This window comes from Dermacentor variabilis, chromosome 5 (genome assembly GCF_050947875.1).
Source record: "Dermacentor variabilis isolate Ectoservices chromosome 5, ASM5094787v1, whole genome shotgun sequence".
In the NCBI taxonomy this organism is placed as follows: Eukaryota; Metazoa; Arthropoda; class Arachnida; order Ixodida; family Ixodidae; genus Dermacentor; species Dermacentor variabilis.
The window spans coordinates 135,446,438-135,470,551 of NC_134572.1; the positions used below are offsets into that span (position 1 = coordinate 135,446,438).

Genomic DNA, 24,114 nt, shown 5'->3' on the forward strand with positions numbered 1-24,114 from the left:
CACACGTCACATCACGGAAATGATAACAGGAAAAAAAAAATAAGACATGGCATAATTACATCGCAATTCATAATGAGGCCAACAGAGATGCCACTAACGGTATGAACACCGGCTCTGTACATGAAGAAAAAACAGACAGACACCCGCGGTGAAAACAAGCTTGTAAAACACACTTGCAGAACTCACGAGAAAGAAATGCATCATCAGGGAGATGACTCTCGCAAAATATTTTTTTTTTTCAGTCGGACGCTTACGTATACGCTGCACAAGAAGTTCAGCTTCTGCGCCACCACAAGTATCTCGAAAAAAAAAAAAAAACATGTGACTTTAGATGTATAATACGTCTAGGTGTATAAATATATATCAGTATATAAATTTCAAAATAGGCTTGCGGCTAAGTTTATACAGCGTTCTTTTCTGTTTACGTATACTGAGCAATCACAACTGGTTGTGTGCCGCTTATGAAGCTAGAAATTTCTTTTTTCTCGCGTCTTTCCTGAATTGGCTCGAATGTGCAGTGGCGATTTGAAAAGACGGCTGTCTTCCTTTGCCTTTCTCTCACGGTTTACCCATTCTACGTATACTGGTATTACATACACGTATAATCCGCACACTTATGTGACTAACACAAAAATGCAAACAGACAAAATTGAAAAAAAAAAAATAAACACACACGCTCAAAAGAACAACTACAACGTACGTCGTTGGCTACGCCAACGATGAGAAATCGAAATGTTCGAGGTCTTTTAAGTATGTATAAACGTGAAAAACAAGCACTCAAACGCCGACTCGGAACACTGTGGCACACACAAGAAAAAAGAAAGATAATGGGGAAGCACACAGAATTTGAGGGAAAGAAAGTGATAAGGAGAGATCACTCGAACGACCGAGGAAATGGGAGCGAGCAAGTGAAAGTGCAGGCGCACCTCGTTCTAGACATCCTGCCTGGGCTTAACAGAAAACGTTCGCAACTTCATCTCAGTGAGGCGTCATGTTACCTTTCTGCAACCCCTTCACGAACTGCAACATGTTCCAGTGCATAACATCAGGGCGCTCATGATATGGCAACGAGGAAAGATTTCGGCGGCCAACTCCCATTAAAATTGGGATCTTCAGTTTTGCATCTGATGAATATATATATATATATATATATATATATATATATATATATATATATATATATATATATATATATATATATATATATATATATATATATATATATATATATATATATATATATATATATATATATATATATATGAGACCATGAGCTATAGCAGTAATCTTGAGCATTGCTTTTGCTATAAAACCCGGCTTAAGAACAGCTGACTGGAGTAATGTTTTGATGTCCTGTCGCAGCCTTCATTCCGTCTTCAAATTCATAAGGCTAGAAAGACACGCTGTCCTTGGTACTTAGAACAGATGAAGCGAAAATTCCTAGACATGCCAATATTTAGAATTCATGGACATTCTTAGCCCTTCCGATAAGGTGGCGCTTTCCCAGGGTTTCGCGCTTTGTTACATGCTATTTTCGCCTCATTCACGAAGGAAAACAAATCGCGCAGGAATTATTTAAAGCTTCTTTCAGCACGAAGATTTTCCTGGCTCATTTCTGCGTTTTAAAAGAAGGCATAAATTAATAGTACTTGCTAGTCGCCGGGCGAGAAGAAACGAATGGGCGAAGCGCATATATCAACACGAAACAAATTCAGATTCGATACGCGTGAGCGACAAGAGATGTGCACTGGAACATCTACAGGCGGAACGTGTGAAAAAATACAACTGACAATATTCCCGCATGATACAGATTCTTTCACCATTAATGTCCAGGCTCGTAGTTACAAGCACTCCTAAAAGAATTTCTGTGGGGCTTTCACGAGATATAAAGAATACAATGGAATGTTCGCGAACATACGTATAATTTTCAACTTTCCCAGATTCGCCGGCAAAGGATCAAAATCTTGGGAAGAACAGTGTACGTATAGTGGTGTACGTATGGTGTACGTATATGCTTAGAGATCGCTGGGTTGGCCACAACATAAGCGACAGAAAGCGTTCTTTGTCTCCGACGTTCCTTTCAGACTTTCTGAAGCCGCAGAAGCAGGCGATAGATGCATACCGCTAAGATCTTTGTGAAGCAATCGGCCAGACACAATTTAACGCAAAGTCTCATATTGCAAAGGAAACGGAGCTGCTTTGGGGTGTCGCAGTGTACTTTTGGCTGTAGTGAAATTAATAACAGGCAACGATGAATTAAATGTCAATTTTGCTTAGGCAAATTTCAAGTAACACAGATGAATATAGGCGACTTGCCGTAGTCGCCAGCAGTAAGAAAACCTTACAGCAAGAAGTGCGGCTTCCAAAAGAGTATATGAGATGCGCCATACAAGAATGCGAATGGCGACTAGCGCCGAATCGATTCACTGCCACCGTATAGTAAGTTACAACCTGGCCAATGCAGGTACCCTAACTGCTCATAAATTATGACACGCAAAAAAAAAAAAAAATTTGTGATTCTGCATAAGGAACTCTAGTCATAGGATCTCAACACAAGGCTGTGTATATGGTGACCACAAATGTATGAAAGCTGTTTGATGGCTTGTTTCCACAAAGTTCCTGTCACTTCTTTGTTTTCAATTTACGCGAATCAATAATGGTTAGTAACAGGAAAAGGTAAATGTAATAAAGAGCTAAAATGGTGCAAGAACCATTTGCTTAAACATAACTGTGATGATGTTATGATTAACGCTAGGATAGATCAAATAGCACACTTTACTAAAGCCAGTCAAACAAAAAAAGATCATTATACCGCTGCTTGAATCAGCCATTCTGCTTATCAAAGGAGACAAGAATACTGCGAATAAAGCCTACTTCCACTTAAGGACCAGCACATTATGGAAGAGAAATGATGCCTGCAAAAGTGAAAGAAAACAAAGCTCACCGCTTAGGGTAATAGAGTACGCCCATGAACACTTTCCCAGATTCGGGCATTCTCGTCTTGCAGCTTTGTTTACTTCTAAATGACTTAACGTTGACAAATTCGAGGAGCAGTGTCTGAGGAGCGGTGTTTGTTGATGTGCTTCAGAGTGTCCGTGTACACAAGGTGTGTCTTTGTATAGATGACGGAGCCACCGAAAAAGAACAAGTATACTACACTAGACAACACACAATGCCAGAAAAAGTACAGAGATACCTCAGAAATCAGAAAGTTCTTGAGACGCGTGCACGAAGGTGTCGCGTTTTACACGGCCACGCGAACTTTCTTTGCAAGTTTAGCAGTTAGGAATATCTACAAGGCTTGTTCCGCTTCAAGACTCTGAAAATTGACCATTTCTTAACGCTCAGAAAAAAGAAAATGATTGAACAGGGACAAGATCCTGTTTTTGTTTGCAGAGCCTGACGTGGCGCTCTGCTTCTTAGTTAAATTTCGGGGGAAAAAAAAAACTTCCTAATCCCGCGAAGCCTGATATCACGCATTTCGCAGCTTGCCACATTCAAATGAGTCTCGTCAATTTAACTTCGTCGCTTTCGGCAGGCTGATGGTAGAATAAGACTAAGATACGTTAGCATCAAGTACTTCTTGATTTCCCGTTAATCTTCTTTTCTTTTCGGTTCTAGCTGATGCAAGAGGTCTAGAACCATAGAACCTTGTTTACACGAGAGTTATTTAAATGCACAATATCTCTCTCTCTCTACACAATGCGTTTGTACAGCAGACATATGACCCAAGTGTCATCTCGGTGGGTATCGTTTGCGGAATACGCTTCCTTCAACAAGCAACGCACTCCTTCAGTCCGCGTATATTCTCAGGCGCCACAGCCAAGCCTTACAAGCTCGCTGTGGCTATACGTATATCCAAGGAAATGTGGTTCCCACTTTCAAGCACTCAAGTGTCGTTTTATGCGGGTCAAACATTATGTAAATACGCAAGTGCACAGGCAATACGCCCTCTGTACACTGTCACAATATCTCCAACGGGCACGTATGTTCGGTATTTAGTGTAGAAGATTGTTTTACGTATATCCAGAAGGTTGCATCAACACACAATGTCGCCACCGAACTCGGTGACATCACGGCGGCAGGAGTTTGCACTGCGAGTACGTATAATGACAACGACGACGTCCACGAGGACTCGCGAGAGGAAGATGCAATCTAGAGGCTATAGGAGGCTAAACCATTAGATTTCTCGAATCGAAAATCGCACAAGAAACGTTTAGCCGCATTATCCTTGGCTAACATGTTTTAGTCTCTAGATCAACAGGCTTCAGCATGCTCAATCGCTCTGGTTGATACATTTTGGTAAAGAACATATTCTAACAGCGCGATAAACTACAAAAAAAAAGAACAGGAGGACAGAGCTGCTATGACAGCGAGGAAACAAGTGCTTTGTCCTTGCGGTTCATTGTGTTCGCTCCGTAGCGCTGTTAGGGTACGGTTTTCACCGACAAACACAAATCCTTGCTGAGATAGTAAATAAAGCAATGAAGAGTTGCTGCTTGTAATCGGTTAGTTCAGAATGTGCCGCTAAAGAGCAGAATTGTTATCGACTTGTTGGTTCATTCCTACTCTTCACTGGTGCAGAATTTAAAGAAAGTAACGGCACTTTCAATGCCATCGCCTCCTACATCACTCCGTGAATGCGCTGTCCACTCGCGTGTCCTTTAACAAATAGTGGCAATAAGGTGAAAAAGAACAAAGTCTCTTTTTCATTCTACTCTCGATGCCGCTTTCAGAAATGGCGAAGACACATCAAGCTTCACAAGCGAACCTTAAGAAAGTAGAAGAGATAGAGAGAGAGAAAAAAAAAATAAACACTAGCATTCAGTCTTTTAGCAAGAAAAAAAGATAAATTCTTCCTGCAAAAAACTGGCCGGGAATGAAACATCCTAAATCCTGTGATCGCGTGTCACCCTTGACACTATACAACCGAAGAGATCAGAGAGTCACAACACAGTCTCAGAGCATCCGCGAGTTGCCACACGTTGGTGTCGCCGGGCGGACGGCACCGTCTCGCCCTTCGCTCCGCGTGGATGGCCTCTGCTCGTTCTGTGCACGTTGCTCTGGTTGTCCACTCGTGAAGCTTCGAAACACACGCACACACACACGCAGCCAAACAGGTGCACGTCGACAAACACATCATGTGAAACTAAGTTATAGGGTGAAGAAAAAAAAATAAAGATTAAGAACAAAGGGGGGGGGGGAGCGGGGGTGTTCTTGGCGTGGTTGCACAAATGTTCCACATTGGTGAATGTTCCGCAACTACACAACGTTGCGGAAGAGTCCGTGAAAGTCTTGCGAGGGAAGAGGATGGTCGCTTCCGAAGTTTAGAAGCGGCGCTCGTCCTCCGAGGATGCCAGCAGCGTGACGTCACGGTCCACACCGATGCCAACGTACTGGCGTTTGGACGCATCAAATGTAACGCGCACCACCGTTCAAAGAAAAAAAAAAAAGAATAACCGCGCACGAGAAAGGAAAGAAGTGAACAACACCGTCTAAACCTTTTCGCTGCGGCAACGACACTTTCAGCGCTCCTTAGTTTCTTTTTTTTTTTCTTTTTTTGCTGCCTCTCCCAGCTCTCCCAGAGAAGGGACAAGGGCCAGCCGATGAGCGCGCCGCTAAATTACGGACGATAACTCGCGAAAAAGAGAGCACGCGCTATATCGCCGCATTTTTGAGAGAGCGTCGACAAATACCCGTGCCGGCGCGGTGGCCAGCAGGCACGGGCACGCACTCACACAAGTGCCCGTGCCGCGCGACATGTGTGTGCGCACTGCTGGCCTGGCGGCGCATTGCGTGCACGCGCGAGCCTGTGTAATACAGTAATACGTATATGGAGAACCAGTGGATGGAGGGGGAGGGGGGGGGAGGCGATCGCAGCCAAGGGGGCTTTCGCGAGGAGCGCGTTCGCCCAGCTGCCACCGCCGCGGTGGGAGTGTAGTGGAGTAGTAGTAGTAGTAGTAGTAGTACGGGGCCGCCTGTCTACAAAGGGGTTGTGTCTCGTTCCTCCCTCCAGGAATATAGCGGCCCGGAGAGACCGTGGCGAGACCGGTCGGATCTTACGTTTTGCCGGCGTCGCCTGAAGCCTGCGCAGCCGCCGCCTGCTGCGCCTTGGCTGCCTGGGCCTGGCGTTCCTGCTCGTTGAGTTCCTTGATGGCCTGGATCTCCTTCTTGAGCTTCATGCGGCGGTTCTGGAACCAGATCTTGATCTGGCGCTCGGTGAGGCAAAGTGCGTGCGCCATCTCAATCCTCCGCCGCCGTGTCAGGTAGTGGTTGGTGTGGAACTCTTTTTCCAGCTCCAAGGTCTGGTAGCGGGTGTAGGTCTGGCGGCCTCGGCGACGCAACCCACTGGCACCTGCGACGAGACAAAAGGAAGAAAGAGAAAAGACGAGGCTCTTCAGACCGGGCCACCAATACATCAGTCATTTCACCACGCACATACACAAACATACGGAGTTCCGGTGAGCAGCGCCTCTGAGTGCCCTTACATTGATCCTGTGGTCAACTTGCGCGTCATTCATGCTGCAAGGACGCTGAATAATGCACTGAGGCAAACCTGACAGACCATACAGGAAGGCTGATCAGACTAAGCACCTCCAGCGTTCCGCGGGCTAATTACGTTTATTAGGTAGCCTAGGAGCCCTCGCGTTAAAACTGAAGAAAAAATAAAGAAGAAGAAAAACAGAAACGTACACAATTCATCTTTTATTTTATTGTCTACTTAGATATACTTTATCTGGGATGAAGTACCGAAAGGCAGATTCAACTGCCTCAAGAAGGCCACCCAACCCATTCACTTTAATTAACAAAGGATTCAGCAAATGCTAGTTAAAGTGCAGTGGGAAAACGCCCTAAGATCAAAATATGAAGAAAAAAAGAACACGAACAAACAAACCAACAACAAAACACGGAAGTAGAGTTCTGTACTCTCCATTATAGAAATTTGAAGGTTTTACGTCTCAAGCTCACAATATGGCTGCAACTGAGGGCGTAGTGAGGGGCTGTGGAATAACGTTGGCTGATTGGATGTATTTAACCTGTATCCAAATATTGCTGACCAATACTGATTATCTTACCACAACTTACATTATCTGGGATCTTATACTTGACAAAGGATTGCGTCGAAGCATAATTTTCAATCGTTTAGTGAATGATTGGAAGGTCATTGTGCGTAGGAAAGACAATTCTGAACACAGAATATTGAAATATACAGATATAGTTACTGTAGCGGAGGAGTTATTTGCACCTCCTTGTTAATAAAACAAGTGCGATTGCCAACACAGAAAACTTCGACTAGCTGAGATCGCGATGGGCTACAATGAGAATCACTGGGTTCAGACGAATATTGTCGATTGGGGAGGCTCACGACTTTTTTTTTCCGCTGCGAAGATAAGAATAGCCCCCTACCTCGATGGGGTAACGGATGCTGCCCTAGAGGCCCTTGATTTTTCGAAACACAACATGTTTGCTAAATAAAGGGGCACCGAGGGGTCCGACTTGCGTTGGCCACAAATGTATGATGCTAAAAGAGAACGAAGTGAAAGAAAGCACAGGGGAAAGCTTTTACCAGGCATTTACAGTCACATCTGGAAAATAGAAAACACCAACCTCACTGACGATACCAAAAATTGTCCCTGTGCGAAAGCCTCGAATATGTTCCATGATGGTTCTCAAATCATTTCGGGCAATAAGCCTCACAAACTGCATTTCAGAAATGGAAAATGTCATTAATGAATTGAGGCAGTGATAACGTGAAGCACACCCTTGCCTCAAAACTTATCTGCGTTTCGTGGAGGCTAATGTGCAGTAGTTCCACCTCATCATAGATTTAGTGAACTTTGTAGGGGCTCAAAAGAGCAAAGCGAAATTGTAAATTAGCTACTTGTGTAGATAAAAAGCGTGCATATGGCATAGTCATATTCACGAAATCGAAAGGCTCATAACTGTTCGCTCAAAGAAAGAAAGGAAGCTATTGCACAAACGAAGAATGGGAGAAATTCTGAACACACACTGGCACAGGGAGCACCGTAATGAAACGTCCTCAGCCTTACATTCTTTAATGCAACAATGTCATTGTTATCACTGTGTCTTCCGCCAGATATCTCGTAATCAATATACGAAGGCGATATTTGCGTCTAAACATCGGCATCCTCGATTGAAGCTAGTCAACAGTCACTACAGGTTGTATTAACTGCAGGTGAGCAGTTTTCATCTTTACTCTCAAGTAAGTCTTTCCGGAAGGAAGTCAGTGGCACCGTAATTTACTATGCAGCGTTGCAAACATTTTGAGATATGCATCAGCGAGTATTCTTTAGAAATTGTCAAAAGTCATTACTACCTCGAAGTAGTACTGAATCGACGTTTGCCATGGACAAAACAGCTGGAACTAGTGGACACGAAAATTAACAATAAGAGTCGTGCTTTGCGATAGCTGACCGGCGCGCCAGTAGGGGAGCTACAGAGACACTTGGTCTTGTTCCACGTGGCCTTGGTAGGGTACAATCGGGTACACGGAGCAATTACTACAAGGCAGAGAACAAGTTACACTTGATAATGGCAAGGCGTCTTCGTGCTCGTCTTGGTGTACCGACAGCGACTCTAATACACTGTAGAGGCAAGTGAGAGCAAGAAGGGGGACTTAACTTGACTAATTACCTTTCCAATCTCACCCGATTCTCTGCTGACCTCTCAGAGTGAGTATGGTTTGTATATAGCGAAAAAAATAGACAACCAATCAAATAGAGGAAGGGTTTAATCAACATCAAATGTTTATACAAGGTCTGCGCATTTTGTTACATTTTGGCGCAGTCGTTCCAGTCTGAAATCAGTGCGCGTTGAGACGATGCTCAGAGGGATCGAGGTATGAAATGGGCACCGGCGCAGAGGCCAGGAAGTCGCCGACCCAGGCAGGTCGTTAGCATCTTCCGAGCCACCTGTCGGCGTCACCCACAAGGCAAGCCTGTCTTATAACCATTAGGTACAGCAGAAACCAGCCCACACATTTCGCTGACATGATACTTGCTCTAATACGCGGTGTAGTGAATCACTGCCGGGACAGGATTTCGCGCCGATTATGGTGCGTGAAACTTCAGATGCAATTGAAGTAGGTGTAGAAACCGACCTAACTCAGGAGTATCAATACGCACGCTCTTAGACGCGGGAACAGTCGAAGAAGTGACCCTGCGGCGCCGGACAACTTCGAAGGCGCCAGGAAAATGTCGGCTTCTTGACGCGGGGCACTGGATGGCCGCGGCAAAATTTAGAGTAGACGAGCCGGACTGTCTTTTCGCCTTCGTGAAAGGCGAAATGTCCGAGACACCGAAAATCGTAGTATCGGACAATGGGGCCAGCTTTCCGCAGCCAAGAGCTGAAAAAAATTGGCGCAAGGTTCCTTTCAGTTACAGTTTTCGACGCCATATGATTCGATAGGCAATGACGTCGTAGAAACAATAATACGTGGCTTGGACTTCTACATGAGTTTCTCGGGTGGGTGGAAAAAGCGCCTTGGAATTCTCAGTGGACACATTACAACAATTCTCATACACGAGAATGACTCATGAGAATACACGGAAGAACTTACTTACGGCTTGTATAGTTTTCAACAGATGAAAAGCAAAAGCCCCCGGCTACCAGCCGACGACGAGCTATAGGTATCACAGGACGTCTTAATCTCCATGAGAACCCCAAGACAGAGGAACAAGGCGCGAGATAGATGAAAAAGGAGCTTCGACAGTAGACACCAAAACAAGCTATTACCTGCGATCAAGCCCGGAAAGTTAGTTCTCGCCAGGAGAGGACTAAGTGGCTACAAGCGCCCACTGAGCGGCAGTCATACGGTGACCAAGACAGAAATTGAACAGGGTTGTACTAAAGACAATCTATTATGCGAGGTACCTGAGAGAATGACCGAAGCAAGCTCCGTCGGAAACGCTGTACCATACCACCTCTGGAGGGCTGGAGATAGGAGCCCCGGTGGATGTAGAGTACCGAGCAGACAACGGGCCAAGGCCAACCGGTGGGGAAAAGAGGAGGGAGAAGAGGGAGTTGTAGAAAAAAAAAATGTACGAACGCTTTATAACAATCTCCACGAAGTTTCTTGCAATTAAACCGCACACTTAAACCTTTCTCCGCACTTGGGGAATCATTTATTTTTCCCTGGGGAAAAGGAAAACACGATATAGCGTTTTCGAACGCTCCTGGTCGCACACACAGCTTCGCTGCAAATTAAACAGTATATATATATATATATATATATATATATATATATATATATATATATATATATATATATATATATATATATATATATATATATATATATATATATATATATATATATATCGATTATATGGTATTTAGGAGATGGTCGCACTTAATTCTCGCCGGCAACTCCCTCTCACATAAGCATATCATAAATAATAACAAATCATAACAATAATAGTGAAATCATAAGAGAAATTCCGGTTACATAAGTACACTAATGTCACACTATAACTGAAAGACAACTCCAAATCATAAAAACATAAAGCCCACTCACGTAAGTAGACTAATGCCACACTAAAACTGAAAGTGACCTAAGAAACACTGCAACACAAAGACCAGTCACATATGTGCACTGAAGTAAACACAAAGTCCGGTCACTTAGCTTGACTAAAATAAGGGCACATAAGAAATTACGGATTAAATTCTTATGAAGTTACAAAAAACCAGGCAATGGATGGGCCAAAGTCGGGTAAAAGAAAAACATAGAATGCGCTATCACATTTAAACACTCTACTCAATACTTTTCGAGAATATTGCTCGCTTCTAGAAATGTTTGAAGGGTCAGTAACGCTCGTCTTTGCAATGAGTATGTTGGCCAAGGACCTAACGCCTTCGCGAGGCTGAAGGGCCTGCGACATAATGCCACTAAATCAAGTGCTAAGCGTTGTCGGTGTGTGTCGTGTCACGGTCATTCTAGCAGAAGATGATGTACATCTTCATCAGCATGGCCACAAGTGCATTCCACACTATCAGCTCTTGAAATGTTATGTAGAAAGTGTTTTGCGTACGCGGCACCGAGCTGCAGACGGTAAATCAGCGTTTCGAAGGCCCTGTATTTAATATGGACGGGATTTTAAATTGAAGTGATGGGTCAATGCTATATAAATCAGAAGATTTCGAGCTTCGATCAAACCATGTCAATTTGCAACCACGGGCTGATATCTGTTGTGGTATGCGGCGCAATTCACCTTGTGTTAGAGGGAGACCATGGGCGCTATAACGTAAAAGTATTCCAAACTTTTCTATTCCAATTCTACAATCATTCCTTCGCCATTGGTCAAAAACTTTTTTGGACCACCCCCACTACACCTGTCTGTCACGCGACGTCACGAAAACCGCGATAGCTCCCCATCTGATATGGCGTGTACGCACTGATTATGGATCATTTGACCGAACAAAAGAAAAATATTTATTTCTGATTCGACGCCGTTTCGCCGTTAGCCCTCGGCTATTGGTCAAAAGTTTTCGGGCTGCATCCACTTCACCTGCCTTTCACGCGACTTCACAAAACCGCAAAAACTCACCGCGCCAAAGTGACATGTATGCGTTAAAATTGCATTATTATGCCGAACAAAACTGAATTTTCTTCTGAATAGCCGCAGGCTGCCCCGTTCCGAAAGGAATAACAGATGGCTGCCGCCGATCGCTCAGGCACTGGCTACTCGCACCTGCCGGAGAGCATGGTCTTATTTTGAGTATAATAAAGCTTCTTTCGTGACCGTGTAACGTTCTCGAGCACTTTCGGCACATTTACGACCTCATTCTGGCAACTCTTCTTTGCTGTGAATCCATTTCAGTGTCATTCTTAAGCTTCCATTCCATGCCGCCGCAATTTTCGACCAGCCACCACACGCTAAGTAAGGGGAACCGGACCAATAGCAGATCCTGGCAACGCCCTCTTCATCCGGTTATCGATTTTCAGTGCACTGGTTCTGTCCCATCGAATCCCTCTCCACTTGAGCGTGCTCCTCGCCTCTTGTCAGCCAATTAGATAAGACAAGCCGGTCAGTGTAGGCAATGTTATTCGTTTTTCAAGCAAACAAAAGTGACCTGCTACGAATGAGGAGAGCGTTTGATTGGTCTGTTCAGACAACTCTGCGGATACCGCCCGATGCTTGCGTTGGCGGTTACTCAGATTTGACGTTAGGACATTGAAATAAAAACTTCTTGGAATATTTTTACGTTATAGGGCACCATGTGGCACGTTGTTAACACGCGTTTGTTTAGCTGGATTATCTGCTGCAACAGTCCCAGGGATATTGCAGTGGCCAGGTATTCATTGGAACTTTACTGTGCGATTTTCTTAACTTTCTTTTGTGAGTTCCTTAAGTATCTCGTTAACTAACGCCATATTTTGAGAATGGCTGATGTCACTACGAAGTGAAGACAAAGTCCCTACGAGTCACAAAGGATGACCCATTGTTCTCCTTTTTGCATTGAATTTATCTAGCGTAACAAAGACACTATTGCAAAAAGCTCTGCTGTTGTTGATGACGTCGCGTGAGATAGTATAACCGTTTGTATTTGTTTCCATTCTGGAATGACAAAGACAGCTGTAGAAGGATTTGTTTGGCAAAAACCATCTGTATAAGCTTGAATATAGCCAGGGTATCGAAAGTACCTTCGGTGCAACGCCACTTGTTGTGCTGCTACCATAAACATATATCATTTGCAATAATTCCCTCAACTGAAAGTTCAATTTTTGGAGCTACAAGTCGCCATGAAGGGTAGGAGGCATCTGAGAACCGAAATTCGTGATGTGGTAGTAGATCTTCGTGCAGCTGGGTCACCGAATTGATCTTCACCCTTGCTAGTGAAACGCAAAAGTCCTGTCGACAGGTTTCAACCAGCCTCATAATAGGAACTGAAGAATGACGTGCCTCTGCAGTTACTAAGGAACTTGAGGTTGCTCGAGGGAAGTCTAAACGTACTCTAAAGCTCCTAGCTATTAATCGTTGGAGTCTCTCTTCAGGTGAAAGGGAGAGTCCATGCAGAACAGATGAAGAATATGCTATATTTTGCTTTGTAAGCGTATTATCTACTTTTAGTAAGGATGAAACAGGCCCTCCCCATGTCGTGCCTGCTAAGCGGCGAAAAATATTTATTAGTGAGTTTATTTGTTCTTCGAGGGTTTTAATGTGAGGATTCCAAGAAAGTTGCCTGTCTAGCATAACCCCCAGAAGTTTGTGCTGTTTCACAATGTCTGAAGGTTGTTCCTCAAGGCACAGCTGAAAACCCTTTAGATGCCCTCTGGTGAAAGGCAACACAGCCGTCTCACTGTAAGACAGTTCCATTCATCCTTCCTCTAAGAATCTGCAAACAATGTTTAATCCTTCCTGAAAAGTTGGTTGAACAAGGGTGGTACTTGAACCAGACGCCGAAATACAAACATCATCCGCATATATAGAGTAACGTAGTGCAGGTGGAAATCTGCGCGGTAAATCCGCCATCACACAATTATTGATAAACGGACTTAAGACACTGCCTTGTGGGATTCCTTGAATAATGTAACGAGAGCAACTTTTTCTTTCACTTGTTGCAATAAATATTCACCTGCCATTCAAGAAGTTAGATATCCAGCGTAGCGCTCTTCCAGAGACTCCCAGTTCTAGCAAGCCACACAGTAATATGAGCATGGATGACTGTGTCAAACGCCCGGTTAATGTATAAAAAACCGCTGTTGTGACATTTGCCATATCTAGTTCATGTTCAAGGTGTGTAACGATATCGAAAATTGCATCCATGACGCATCGCCGCCTTCGAAATCCTGTCATGTGATCGGGAAGTGCTTCTGTTTGCTCACACCACCATTGCAGCCTATAGTGTCAATCATTATCTCCATGACCCTGCACAAACAGCTCGCCAGACTCACAGGACGAAAATATTCAAGAGAAAGAGCTGTTTTGCCAGGCTTCAATATAGGTATCACACGCGCCGTTTTCCAAGAGTCAAGGGCATAGCCATTTTTCCACAAGTCTTTGAATAATTACGAAAGTACCAGTCGACCATTAGGTCCCATGTTTTCCAACATACCGTATGTAATGAAATCTGGACCTGCAGCAGCCTTTGTCATACAAGTTGCAAGAGCACATTTTAGCTCCATCATAGAGCATTCGTCGTCTAACTGTGCATGCTGCGACTGAAAACACGCAAGAACTTTGTTTTGCCATTTCAACCGAACATTGAAACCCAGCACTAGTAATAGACCCTCTTGTTCTAGTTATAGCTTCGCAGAATTCCTCAGCAATAACTATTTCTGAAGTATATCATTGGCTGTTGAGAGAGCACGAAATGGTTGTGTTTAAGCAACAGGGCCGCTTAATGCACGAATAACAATCCATACTCGTGGAACTGGTGTCAGGGTAGACGACGTGCTGAAAAATTCACGCTATATTTCTTCCCTAATTTTTGTAGTCGCCTCCGCATGACTGAGTGGACTTGCTGCGAATCTCTATATGCTTTTATATTTCCACTCTGCCGTCAAGCTTTTTCTGCTTTTCTTCTTACATCTCTCAAACGTTCATATTCTCCAATAACTGATCTGCACTCGTCAGCAATGGGCACTCCATTCGTACACATTTTCACTGTTTGCTGCATTTCTGATGTAAGCTTTTTTACGTCAGCTTCACAATCCGCTCGAATGGACAAGAGTTGACGAAAGAGCTGCCAGTTTGTTATATCCACGTATCTTTGATTCGCAGTACTTTTTAAACGCAGATGTGATATAAGAATTGGGAAGTGATCGCTTCCACATGTTTCTGCGTCTGTTGTCGAGCCAGCGTCGGTAACAAGACCACTAGAGCACAGTGTTACCTCTATGCAACTGGCGTAGCGATATCCCCGCATAAATGTGACAGATCCATCATACAATACTGACAGATTGCATCTTTCCGTGGCGCGTTTAACGATATTCCCACGGGCCTCACAGTGATTACTCCTCCATGTTACGTTGTGTGCGTTAAAGTCCCCACATATGATAATGTTTGATCCTGTGATGCTAGAAGTATTTACCAAAACAGTACAATATAACGTCCAGCTTTGAATAACAAGCAAGTGACGGAGAAGGAGCCGCATCCTTACTGAAAAAAGCACGCCATTACTAATCTGTACATCTGTAATAAAATAGCCATATCTGCAAGATAGTTCATGTGCTCTCAATCACTTATTGCTAAAACAAACAAACAAAGTTATGCCAGGGCAGTGTGCTAAACTTTACGCCACCAGTAAATTACACTCACAAGGCTCCGGAACTCAAATTATTGCAGAGGCCACAATAAACCCCCACATTTCGAAGTTTGCGTACACATTACCCACACCATGCCCCTTATAATCGAAAAATGTAGAATAGGTCCTTTGTTTAGTTAAGCGAGTACACCAGAAAAAACTATTACGTACCACCGCGACGCATGCAAGTATTGAAAGAACTAAGATTCAGTTATAATTTGCGACGTTTCTAACTAAGGCAGGAACGTGAAAGGTTCGCCTAGGGTTGCATTTAACATTAATATTTATTGACATAATTGGAAGTTGGTGTCTTACACAGTTGCTTTAGGACGCTTAGAGACATTGCAGATAACAGCAGTATAACACCTCTGGAACGCTTCAATAAGTAACTTTCTACAAAGGCTGTAATTATCCTAAACAGATGAAGCATTTATCCTTTTAAACATGTTGCCTACTTCGACATACCACAAACAACGTGCCTTGAATAGTTCACCGAGGAGATCAGAAAAAACCAACTAGACGCCTCGTGCACCGCATAACAATCGCGGGAAGACGAGTGTTCAGTAAATATTTTCAAAGCGCATAATTAACCTACACACTTAAACCTTACAGTACACGTTACCTAAAGAGCGGCCCAAGTTTCCTCTAAATATGAGATACCTGTATAGTTCTTAGTCCTCTTATATAGGGAAGCGGGGAACGTTTGTAGAGAGAGAGAGAGGGAGAGAGAAAAAGGCAAAGGAAAGACAGGGAGGTTAACCAGAGATTATCTCCGGTTGGCTGCCCTGTACTGAGGGAGGGGCAAGGGGATACGATAGGTGAGAGAGAGAAGGATTAAAAGAAATTAAGAAAAAAAAAACTACTCACACACGCACGTACACACAAGCTGTTTCTGTGGGCACTGTCACGCAGCCCGCAAAGGCGTTCCTAGTGTTATGCGGTATCACCGTACAATCCTGCCTCACACAGTGATGTCACAATCGGTCAGAAATTAAAAGAAATTAAGAAAAAAAAAAAACTACTCACACACGCACGTACACACAAGCTGTTTCTGTGGGCACTGTCACGCAGCCCGCAAAGGCGTTCCCAGTGTTATGCGGTATCACCGTGCAATCCTGCCTCACACAGTGAAGTCACAATCGGTCAGAAAGTCCAGTGTCTTTTAAATACCACAGCAGCGCCTTCATAGCCGATCGCGCTGATGTTCGCGTAGGCCAGTTTCCAAGGATCTTGTTTTCTGTCATTGGGCGCTTGTCCAGTTTGTCTAGGGTGGCTGAGAGGACAGCTCTTTGCGGGTTGAAACGAGAGCACTGACAAAGAAGGTGCGCGATTGTTTCATTGCACCCGCAGAAGTCACAGAGTGGGCTGTTGGACATTCCGATAAGAAAAGAGTACGCATTTGAAAATGCTACTCCAAGCCATAGACGAACTAGAAGGGTGCAGTAGCGTCATGGAAGCTCAGGCGGAATACGGAGTTGTAAATTAGGGTCCAGGGTATGAAGGCGTGCACTTGTGAAATCGGGTGAATTCTACTGAGCTAATGTCAGGTCATGTGCAAGTAAGGCAAGTTTCTTCGCTGCGTCGGCTCTCGAAAGAGGAATAGCAACGCAGTGAACGCAGTCATGGGCAGATCGAGCAGGTGCGTCTGCTCGTTCATTGCCATGTATGCCACAGTGACTAGGCAACCACTGATATATGATATCGTGTCCTTAGTCAACTATGCGATGGTGTACTTCTCTGATCTCTGCGACGAGCTGTTCATGTGATCCACGGCGCAGTACTGAGAGTTCACTCTGTACGGCTACCTTGGAATCGCAGAAGACTGACCATGCATGGGGTGGTTCCTCCTGAATGAAATGAAGAGCCGCACGCAAGGCTACCAGTTCAGCAGCTGTCGTTGATGATACATGTGACGTTTTTTAGCTGTATTTTGACAGATCTTGTTGGTATCACCACAGCAGGCAGCTGAACTTGCAGATGTGACTAAGCCATCGATGTAAACGCGTACGTGGCCACTGTGCACCTCATGTAGAAGTTCTAATGTGGCCTGCTTCAGGGCAAACGACGGCATGTTAGCCTTCCTCGTGATTCCTGGGATGGTGAGGCGTATTTCAGGTCTGTGCAGGCACCATAAAGGTGAGGATGGTCTTGCTGCAATGGCAATGAGGTACGATTGGCAACAGTTATACGACTGATAGTTGCGTGTGGCCTTTAAGCGGGTAGAGCGGCAAGATTCTGAGAAGGTAGTCGGGCAACGTGGCGAATATGCACCCTGAGAGCGTCAGTTACCAAGTACGTTGATATTGGGTGTTCTCGAGCTATGATAATCGTTGCCGCTATAGACGCACACCTCGGAAGACCGAGACACGTCCTTAGGGCTTGAGCTTGTAGTCCCTGGAGTACACGCAGGTTCGTTTTGCGGGTAGGGAGGCTGTATCTTGCGAAACCGTGGAACGAGGCGTTATAAAGCTCCAGCATTGACCGCACCGATGGGCCCCATGACTTTCCGCCGAGAAATTTGAGGAGATCTATTATTGTCATTAACCTCTTCTTTAGGTATGAAACGTGCGGGCTCCATGATAGGTCGCGGTCGATAATTACCCCTAAAAAGCGGTGTTTCCGTGCATTTGTAACTGCTTGTACTTTGACACTTACAGAGTAACGCTTCATTGCCGTCCGAGTGAAAAGGTTTTTCATATACTAACGTTTCATATACTATAACGCCTCTAAACGGGCCGAAGACGAGGGTTTAGCAATTTCAATTAAACTTCTAATTTGCACACGCATTAAACAATTTTTACGCACATCGCACATATTTGCTGAAAAAAATTAACTCTTACAGTAATCTAGCTTTTTTCAGAAATCTGTGAAAACTAGTTATGGTGCTGGCTATAGCCACTGGCTGTGGTGACTCAGCAGCTATAGAATATATATATATGGCATTGTGCTGCTGAGCTCAGAGTGACAAGTTTAATCCCAGCCGCGGCGGCCGCATTTCGATGATCGCAATAGGCAAACAACGTCCGTGTACATGGAATTAGGTTGCACGTTAAATAAACCCAGCTGGTCAAAATCAAAGTGCCGTACCCTTCTACGCGTACCTCATAATCACATCGTGGTTTCGGCAAATAAAACCCTCGGAATATAATTATAATTCCTCTCGGGGAACACGACCTCTACATAAGAGATAAGGCACTCGCCCATTTCCCGATGGACTGCGCTGAGTGAACTTGCACTCCGCCAATTTAACGAGATTAAAATACCCAGAACAAAATAGGGACACGACGGCTCGTCAACTGCTTCAGGCTTATCACTTTCTACGAAATGGTTCAGAATGCATTAGTAACGCATTTGTCAAGCTCCAAAAAGTGTGTATGAAAGTGAGTGTATCAGAAGACAGTTTGAATCACACGTGTGCGGACAATCCATCGTTGCCTCTGTGCTTGTCTGCTGATTGGCAAGTTTGTATATGCGTGCCTTCCAGAATAAAAAAAAAACTATAGTTGTAAGCGAGCAGTCGTCCCGTCATCTTCCTTGTGCGCGTCTTTTCGTATCCCTACCGACTTGTTTACTTGTGTGTTTCATCCGCAAGCTGGGAAAAATTTCATGGGAAATTACTAAGACCAGGTCTCCACATAACAAGAGTATAACTATAGCTAAAAGCTCAATATCGTGTTTTATGCACTGCTCTGAAAATGCGACAAAACATTGTTCAGCGCAAATGCACTTGACAGAAATTGCCAGAGCGACTAGGGGTCAGGGTATTTTAAATCATCTCAAGTTGGAATGTAGCTCGTCGCGCGCATTGCCGGAAATGCGACGTAGGTATAGGTGGAGGGCGCTATACACTTATATCGGAGCGGTGCGACGAGCATTTTGTCAACTGTCCAGCTAAAATAAATAAAGCGAATAGCTCACGAGCTGCCCATAATCTTAGTTGACGTTTAGAAAAAGGAAGGACTTAGAACTTAACTTTATATACACATATCCAGACGAAAAATTAAATTCGCATAGTTTTACAACATGAAACGCCAAAGGCAGTGACAGTATTCATTGTAGTATAGGCCACTGTCAGGGAACATTGACGCGAAAAGACACAGCACTAGATAAGACAAAAAGTTGGAAGGCCATTCAACCTGTACTTGAAGCCGATCAAAGACAGTGCCTTCCTGAACGAGTTGAGGGGCGAGAGCGGGGCGGACCCAGAGTGCACGGCACTTTATCGCGTCGCCCCTCGCGTGAGCGGAGTAGGAACAGCGGCGGACTGCTTAAATTTTCTTCACTGCACCACACTTCACTTATCTTCGGGATCGGTCCAGATATTCAGACTGCACATAACCGCGGGGAACGGCCCGCGTTTTAAGACTGCACGATCTCCGGGACCGGCCCACGAGAGAGGCTAGAAACACACACACGCGATACGGGAAAGCGGGGGTAACTCGTTAAGACACTGTCTTTAAACACACCAGTCGGCCTACGATGTTCTCTGCGCTCGCACCAGCTTTAATCTGACAATTGTGCACAAACTTCCACAGCGCAAGAAGTTATTTGGCGAGCGCATAACACTACACCTTTATGACAAAATTAAGGGATATCTGTTGCTGTGACAATAACTCATATGGCATACCCATCAGTACCCTCAAAACGAGAAGTAGCGTTCTATATCCGACAGCGGCAGCCACATTTCAATGAAAGTGAAATGCAAAGAAACGCTCGTGTACTTGTAGTTAGATGCACGATAACGTACTCCAGGCGGTCAAAATTAACCCAACGTTCTCCCTTACGGCGTGCCTCATAATCAGATGATCGTTTTGGCACGTCAGACCAACGAGATATTGTTTTATGTCTCTTTTTTTTTATGTACCCGAAGTGATTGCTAAAAGGATCTGTACGACTGCTTAAAAATAAATAGTAAACAGGTTGCATATATCTAGCATGTGGACATAGCGAGTGCTAGAGGGCACAGAGGGACGTATAGTGAGACGGCCGCGGAGTTCCAGCCACGGGCTCGACACTCGGCTGCCGACGGACAGCTGCGCGCGGAGGCCGTAAATCCTAATTCAAGCGCAACACAACTGCGTCGCGGGGCCAGAACCGGTGGCACTTTGTCACGGGCACTCGGGCTCGTACTTTTCGCGGCGCCGACGCACCTATTGACTCGGTAAATAGTTTATTAGCGTGTCAACGCGTTATGCCAGCTCGTCGACGTGCCCTCTTCCCGAATTTAAGAGCGAGCAACCGCGCGAGTCGGAGGCAGTGTCCCTATAGGACAGGAAATATCGCGGCGCTCTAAAACCCTTCCTCGCAGATCAAGAAAAAAAAAAAAAAAGCAGGTGTGAGAAGCACGTGCGATGTGGAGAAACGGTACGCCCGTGAGGAGGCGCTTTGTCGTTTGGGAAAGTGCACTTAAGGAAAATCTGATTGTTAGACGTAATTACCGTTTAAAGGAGACCCACGATAACACAGGTAACGAAGGAGGGAGAGAGAGGGGAGGGAGGGAGGGAGGTTAACCAGAGGCGACTTTCCAGTTTGCTGCCCTGTAATAGGGGTGGGATATGTAGGAGTTGTAAAGACGACAAAGAGCGAGTGGAAAAGAAAAAGAAAGGAAACTGGCAACAGTAAACGCGTTCCAATCACAGGCGTTCACACAGGCCGGTCGATTTCAAGAAGCGCAGTAGCGCTTGGACAGCCTTCTGAGGCGATGTTAAGTCGCGTCGATGACACAGGCGGCAACTTTAGCGCCAAATCTCGGCAATCATGTCTTAGAGCAAGTACAATCACACTAACACTTCATGTTCCCACCCACTAACATGTTCTACTGAAAAACTATTATCGGATATTTCATTAACAGGAAAAACGAGAGGACAATTCCTGCACAAAAACAGAGGAATTCGTAAGGTATGTTCGCGTACAATCACCGAAGCCAAGAAGCCAAGGCAATTTGGCGAAAAAAAGCCTTCAACAAAGTGCTTCACTCCGGCGTTTTGCTTAAGCTCTTGCTACTGAACTTGTACCTGTGTGCTTTTTCCTGGATCGGTTCACTCTTAAACGAACGCCAACAATGCGTTACAGCTAACTCACATTCATCATCCCTTTCGGCTGTATGTGTCAGGTGTCCCTCAAGGTACCGTCTTAGCTTCACTTCCTTTTTTTAATATATATTAATGCCCTCCCGCTTGACGTAATCTCTCAGATTAGACTCTTCGCCGATGACTGCGTATTGTATCGGCCAGTAAACAGTGCATCTCGCGGTCTTTCCTTACGAAACGATCGGGCTTTATTGCAACTGTGGTGCGAAAAATGATGATGATCATCATCATAATCATCATCATCACCACCACCACCATCATCATCATCAGCCTGGTTACGCCCACTGCAGGGCAAAGGCCTCTCCCATACTTCTCGAACAAACCCGGTCATGTACTAACCGGTCATGTACTGCAAGGCAATATCATCAGCGAATCGCAAGTTACTAAGGTATTCTCCATTAACTTTTATCCACAATTCTTCCCATTCCAGGTCTCTGAATACCTCCTGTAAACACGCTGTGAATAGCATTGGAGAGATCGTATCTCCCTGCCTGACGCCTTTCTTCATTGGGATTTTCTTGCTTTCTTTATGGAGGACTACGGTGGCTGTGGAGCCGCTATAGATATCTTTCAGTATTTTTACATACGGCTCGTCTACACCCTGGTTCCGTAAAATGCGTAAAATGGTTCCGTAAAAGCGAGAAATGGTAGGCTCCCTTAACGTTAACAAAAACTAGTTAATATATTTTCATGACCAGCGTAATTTTTCCACTTCTACCTATTACATCTACAATCGCCCCGGAGCCCCTTCTGACTCATATAGATATACTGGGCTTACCTTTCCCCTCATCTAACATGGGCTCATCACATCAGTGAAATAACGCAATTCGCTAATTCCTCCGCCGTAATCTCACACTTGCACCTCCTCCAGTCAAACTACTTGCTTATAGGACTTTCGTATTATCCGCCGCAGTGGCGTAGCAACTATGGTGTTGCGCTGCTAAGCACGAGGTCGTGGGATCGAATCCCGGCAGCGGCGGCCACATTTAGATGGCGGCAAAATGGAGAAGCGCCTGTCTCACGTGGATTGAGGTCATATTAAATATACCCAGGTGGCCAAAGAATAACCCCGAATCTCTTCCTACTGCGTGCCTCAAAATGAGATCGCGGTTTTGACACGTCAAACCCCAGAATTTAAATTGTTGAATTTATTAACTTTCTTAACACCAAAATTAGAGTATGCTAGTTCCTTGCTCGACTCCCACTAAGCCAACCGAACTAAAACCCTGGAATAGATTCAAGACCGCGCCACTAGATTCGTTCTTGGCAATTATTCTTGTCATGCTCTAGCATCTCGAACCTAAAACTCCAATTGGGATTCAAACATCGATGTCGCAGAAGACTTTTGTGCGCGGATCGCAGACTAAGCGACTCGTCCAGATCCTCCAGCCCGAGATCACGTCCTCCATTCCCGTGATTGCCGCATGGACCTTCCTTTTACAATTACAATGGAGGAGCTCGAGGGGGCACTACCTCTCTGCAGGCGCTCATCATCTCCGGGTCCAGATGGTATATCATACCGAGCCTTGTGCTATCGCGGAGAATCCGCACGGATAGAATTGTTGAGTCATTACAACACCTCATGGCAGGAGGGAAATGTTCCTGACTAATGGAAAGTAAGCCGCCTGGTGCCACTCATGAAGCAGGGCAAATCCCCACTATAGAGCTCACCTCCTACCGCCCAATAGCGCTGGCCAGCTGAGTAGGAAAGATAATGGAACGGATGATCCTTCGCCGCCTGGAATGGTACCTTGAACACTACAAGATTTATCCGAATTCCATGGCTGGTTTCCGACGTGACCGCTCTTCCATCGACAATGTAGTTGATCTCGTTTCATATGTCCAGCACGAAAGGTCCCGTAAGTGTTTATTTGCAGCTTTATTCTTAGATGTGAAAAGGGCATATAATAACGTATTACATGAGGTCATTCTCGACGCTCTTGTGACGGTTGGCCTAGGCGGTCGAGTCTTCTTGTGGATTGCAAGTTACCTATCCGCAAGATCATTCTATGTGTTAACTGACGATGGCCAAACTACGCGACGCTATACCAGCAGGGGCGTTCCTCAAGATGGTGCTCTCAGCCCGAAGCTCTTCAACCTCGTTCTTGTTGGGCTTGCTGAATACTTGCCAACTAGCATCAAAATTTTAATATACGCAGACGACATCTGCGTCTGGACCTCGGCAGTCACACGTCCTCAGATACGTGCGCGGCTTCAAAGAGCGGCTACTTTGACAGCGAGCTACTTGTGTAAACAAGGTATCAGCATATCGCCAGAAAAATGCGCACTAGTGGCATTTACTCACAAACCAATGACGCCTTATGTCATCTCAATAAATAGGCGGACCATTACCTATTTCAGAACCGACAGATTTCTTGGCGTAATTATCGACCGAGACTTCTGTTGGAGCCCGCACGTGGCCTACATGAAACGGCGCCTGACGGCAACTTCCCAATTGTTTAAATACTTGACACGAAAGACGTGGGGGATGTCAGAAGACGCAATGCTGAAAGTCTACAGAGCTCTCTTTCTCGGTTTTTTAAGACATAGTCTACCTGTACTGAACAACACCTGCAAGACATATTCGTGTTCTGCAGGCAGCACAAGCTCAAGCACTCAGAGTTTGCCTTGGTTTGCCCAGATGCACGTCAACAGAGGCAAACACAAACGCACATCACGGTGGAACCCCTGAGAACGCACATCAGACATTTTGCACGTGCCCCCTATCACCACCTTGCCACACTACCTTCAGACAGGC

The 24,114-nt window shown here is 45.0% G+C and overlaps 1 protein-coding gene across 1 annotated transcript in view; it reads right to left on the reverse strand.

The window, feature by feature from the left end:
- Positions 1 to 1,235: 1,235 nt before the first annotated feature.
- The window catches only part of LOC142583174 (homeotic protein ultrabithorax-like), a 116,736-nt gene continuing 93,857 nt past the window's right edge, over positions 1,236 to 24,114 (reverse strand). Inside the window, exon 3 of the mRNA XM_075693530.1 lies at positions 1,236 to 6,355. Within this exon, the coding sequence (XP_075549645.1) occupies positions 6,060 to 6,355 (296 nt within the window). The 3' untranslated portion in view covers positions 1,236 to 6,059. The remainder of the gene's footprint in view (positions 6,356 to 24,114) is intronic.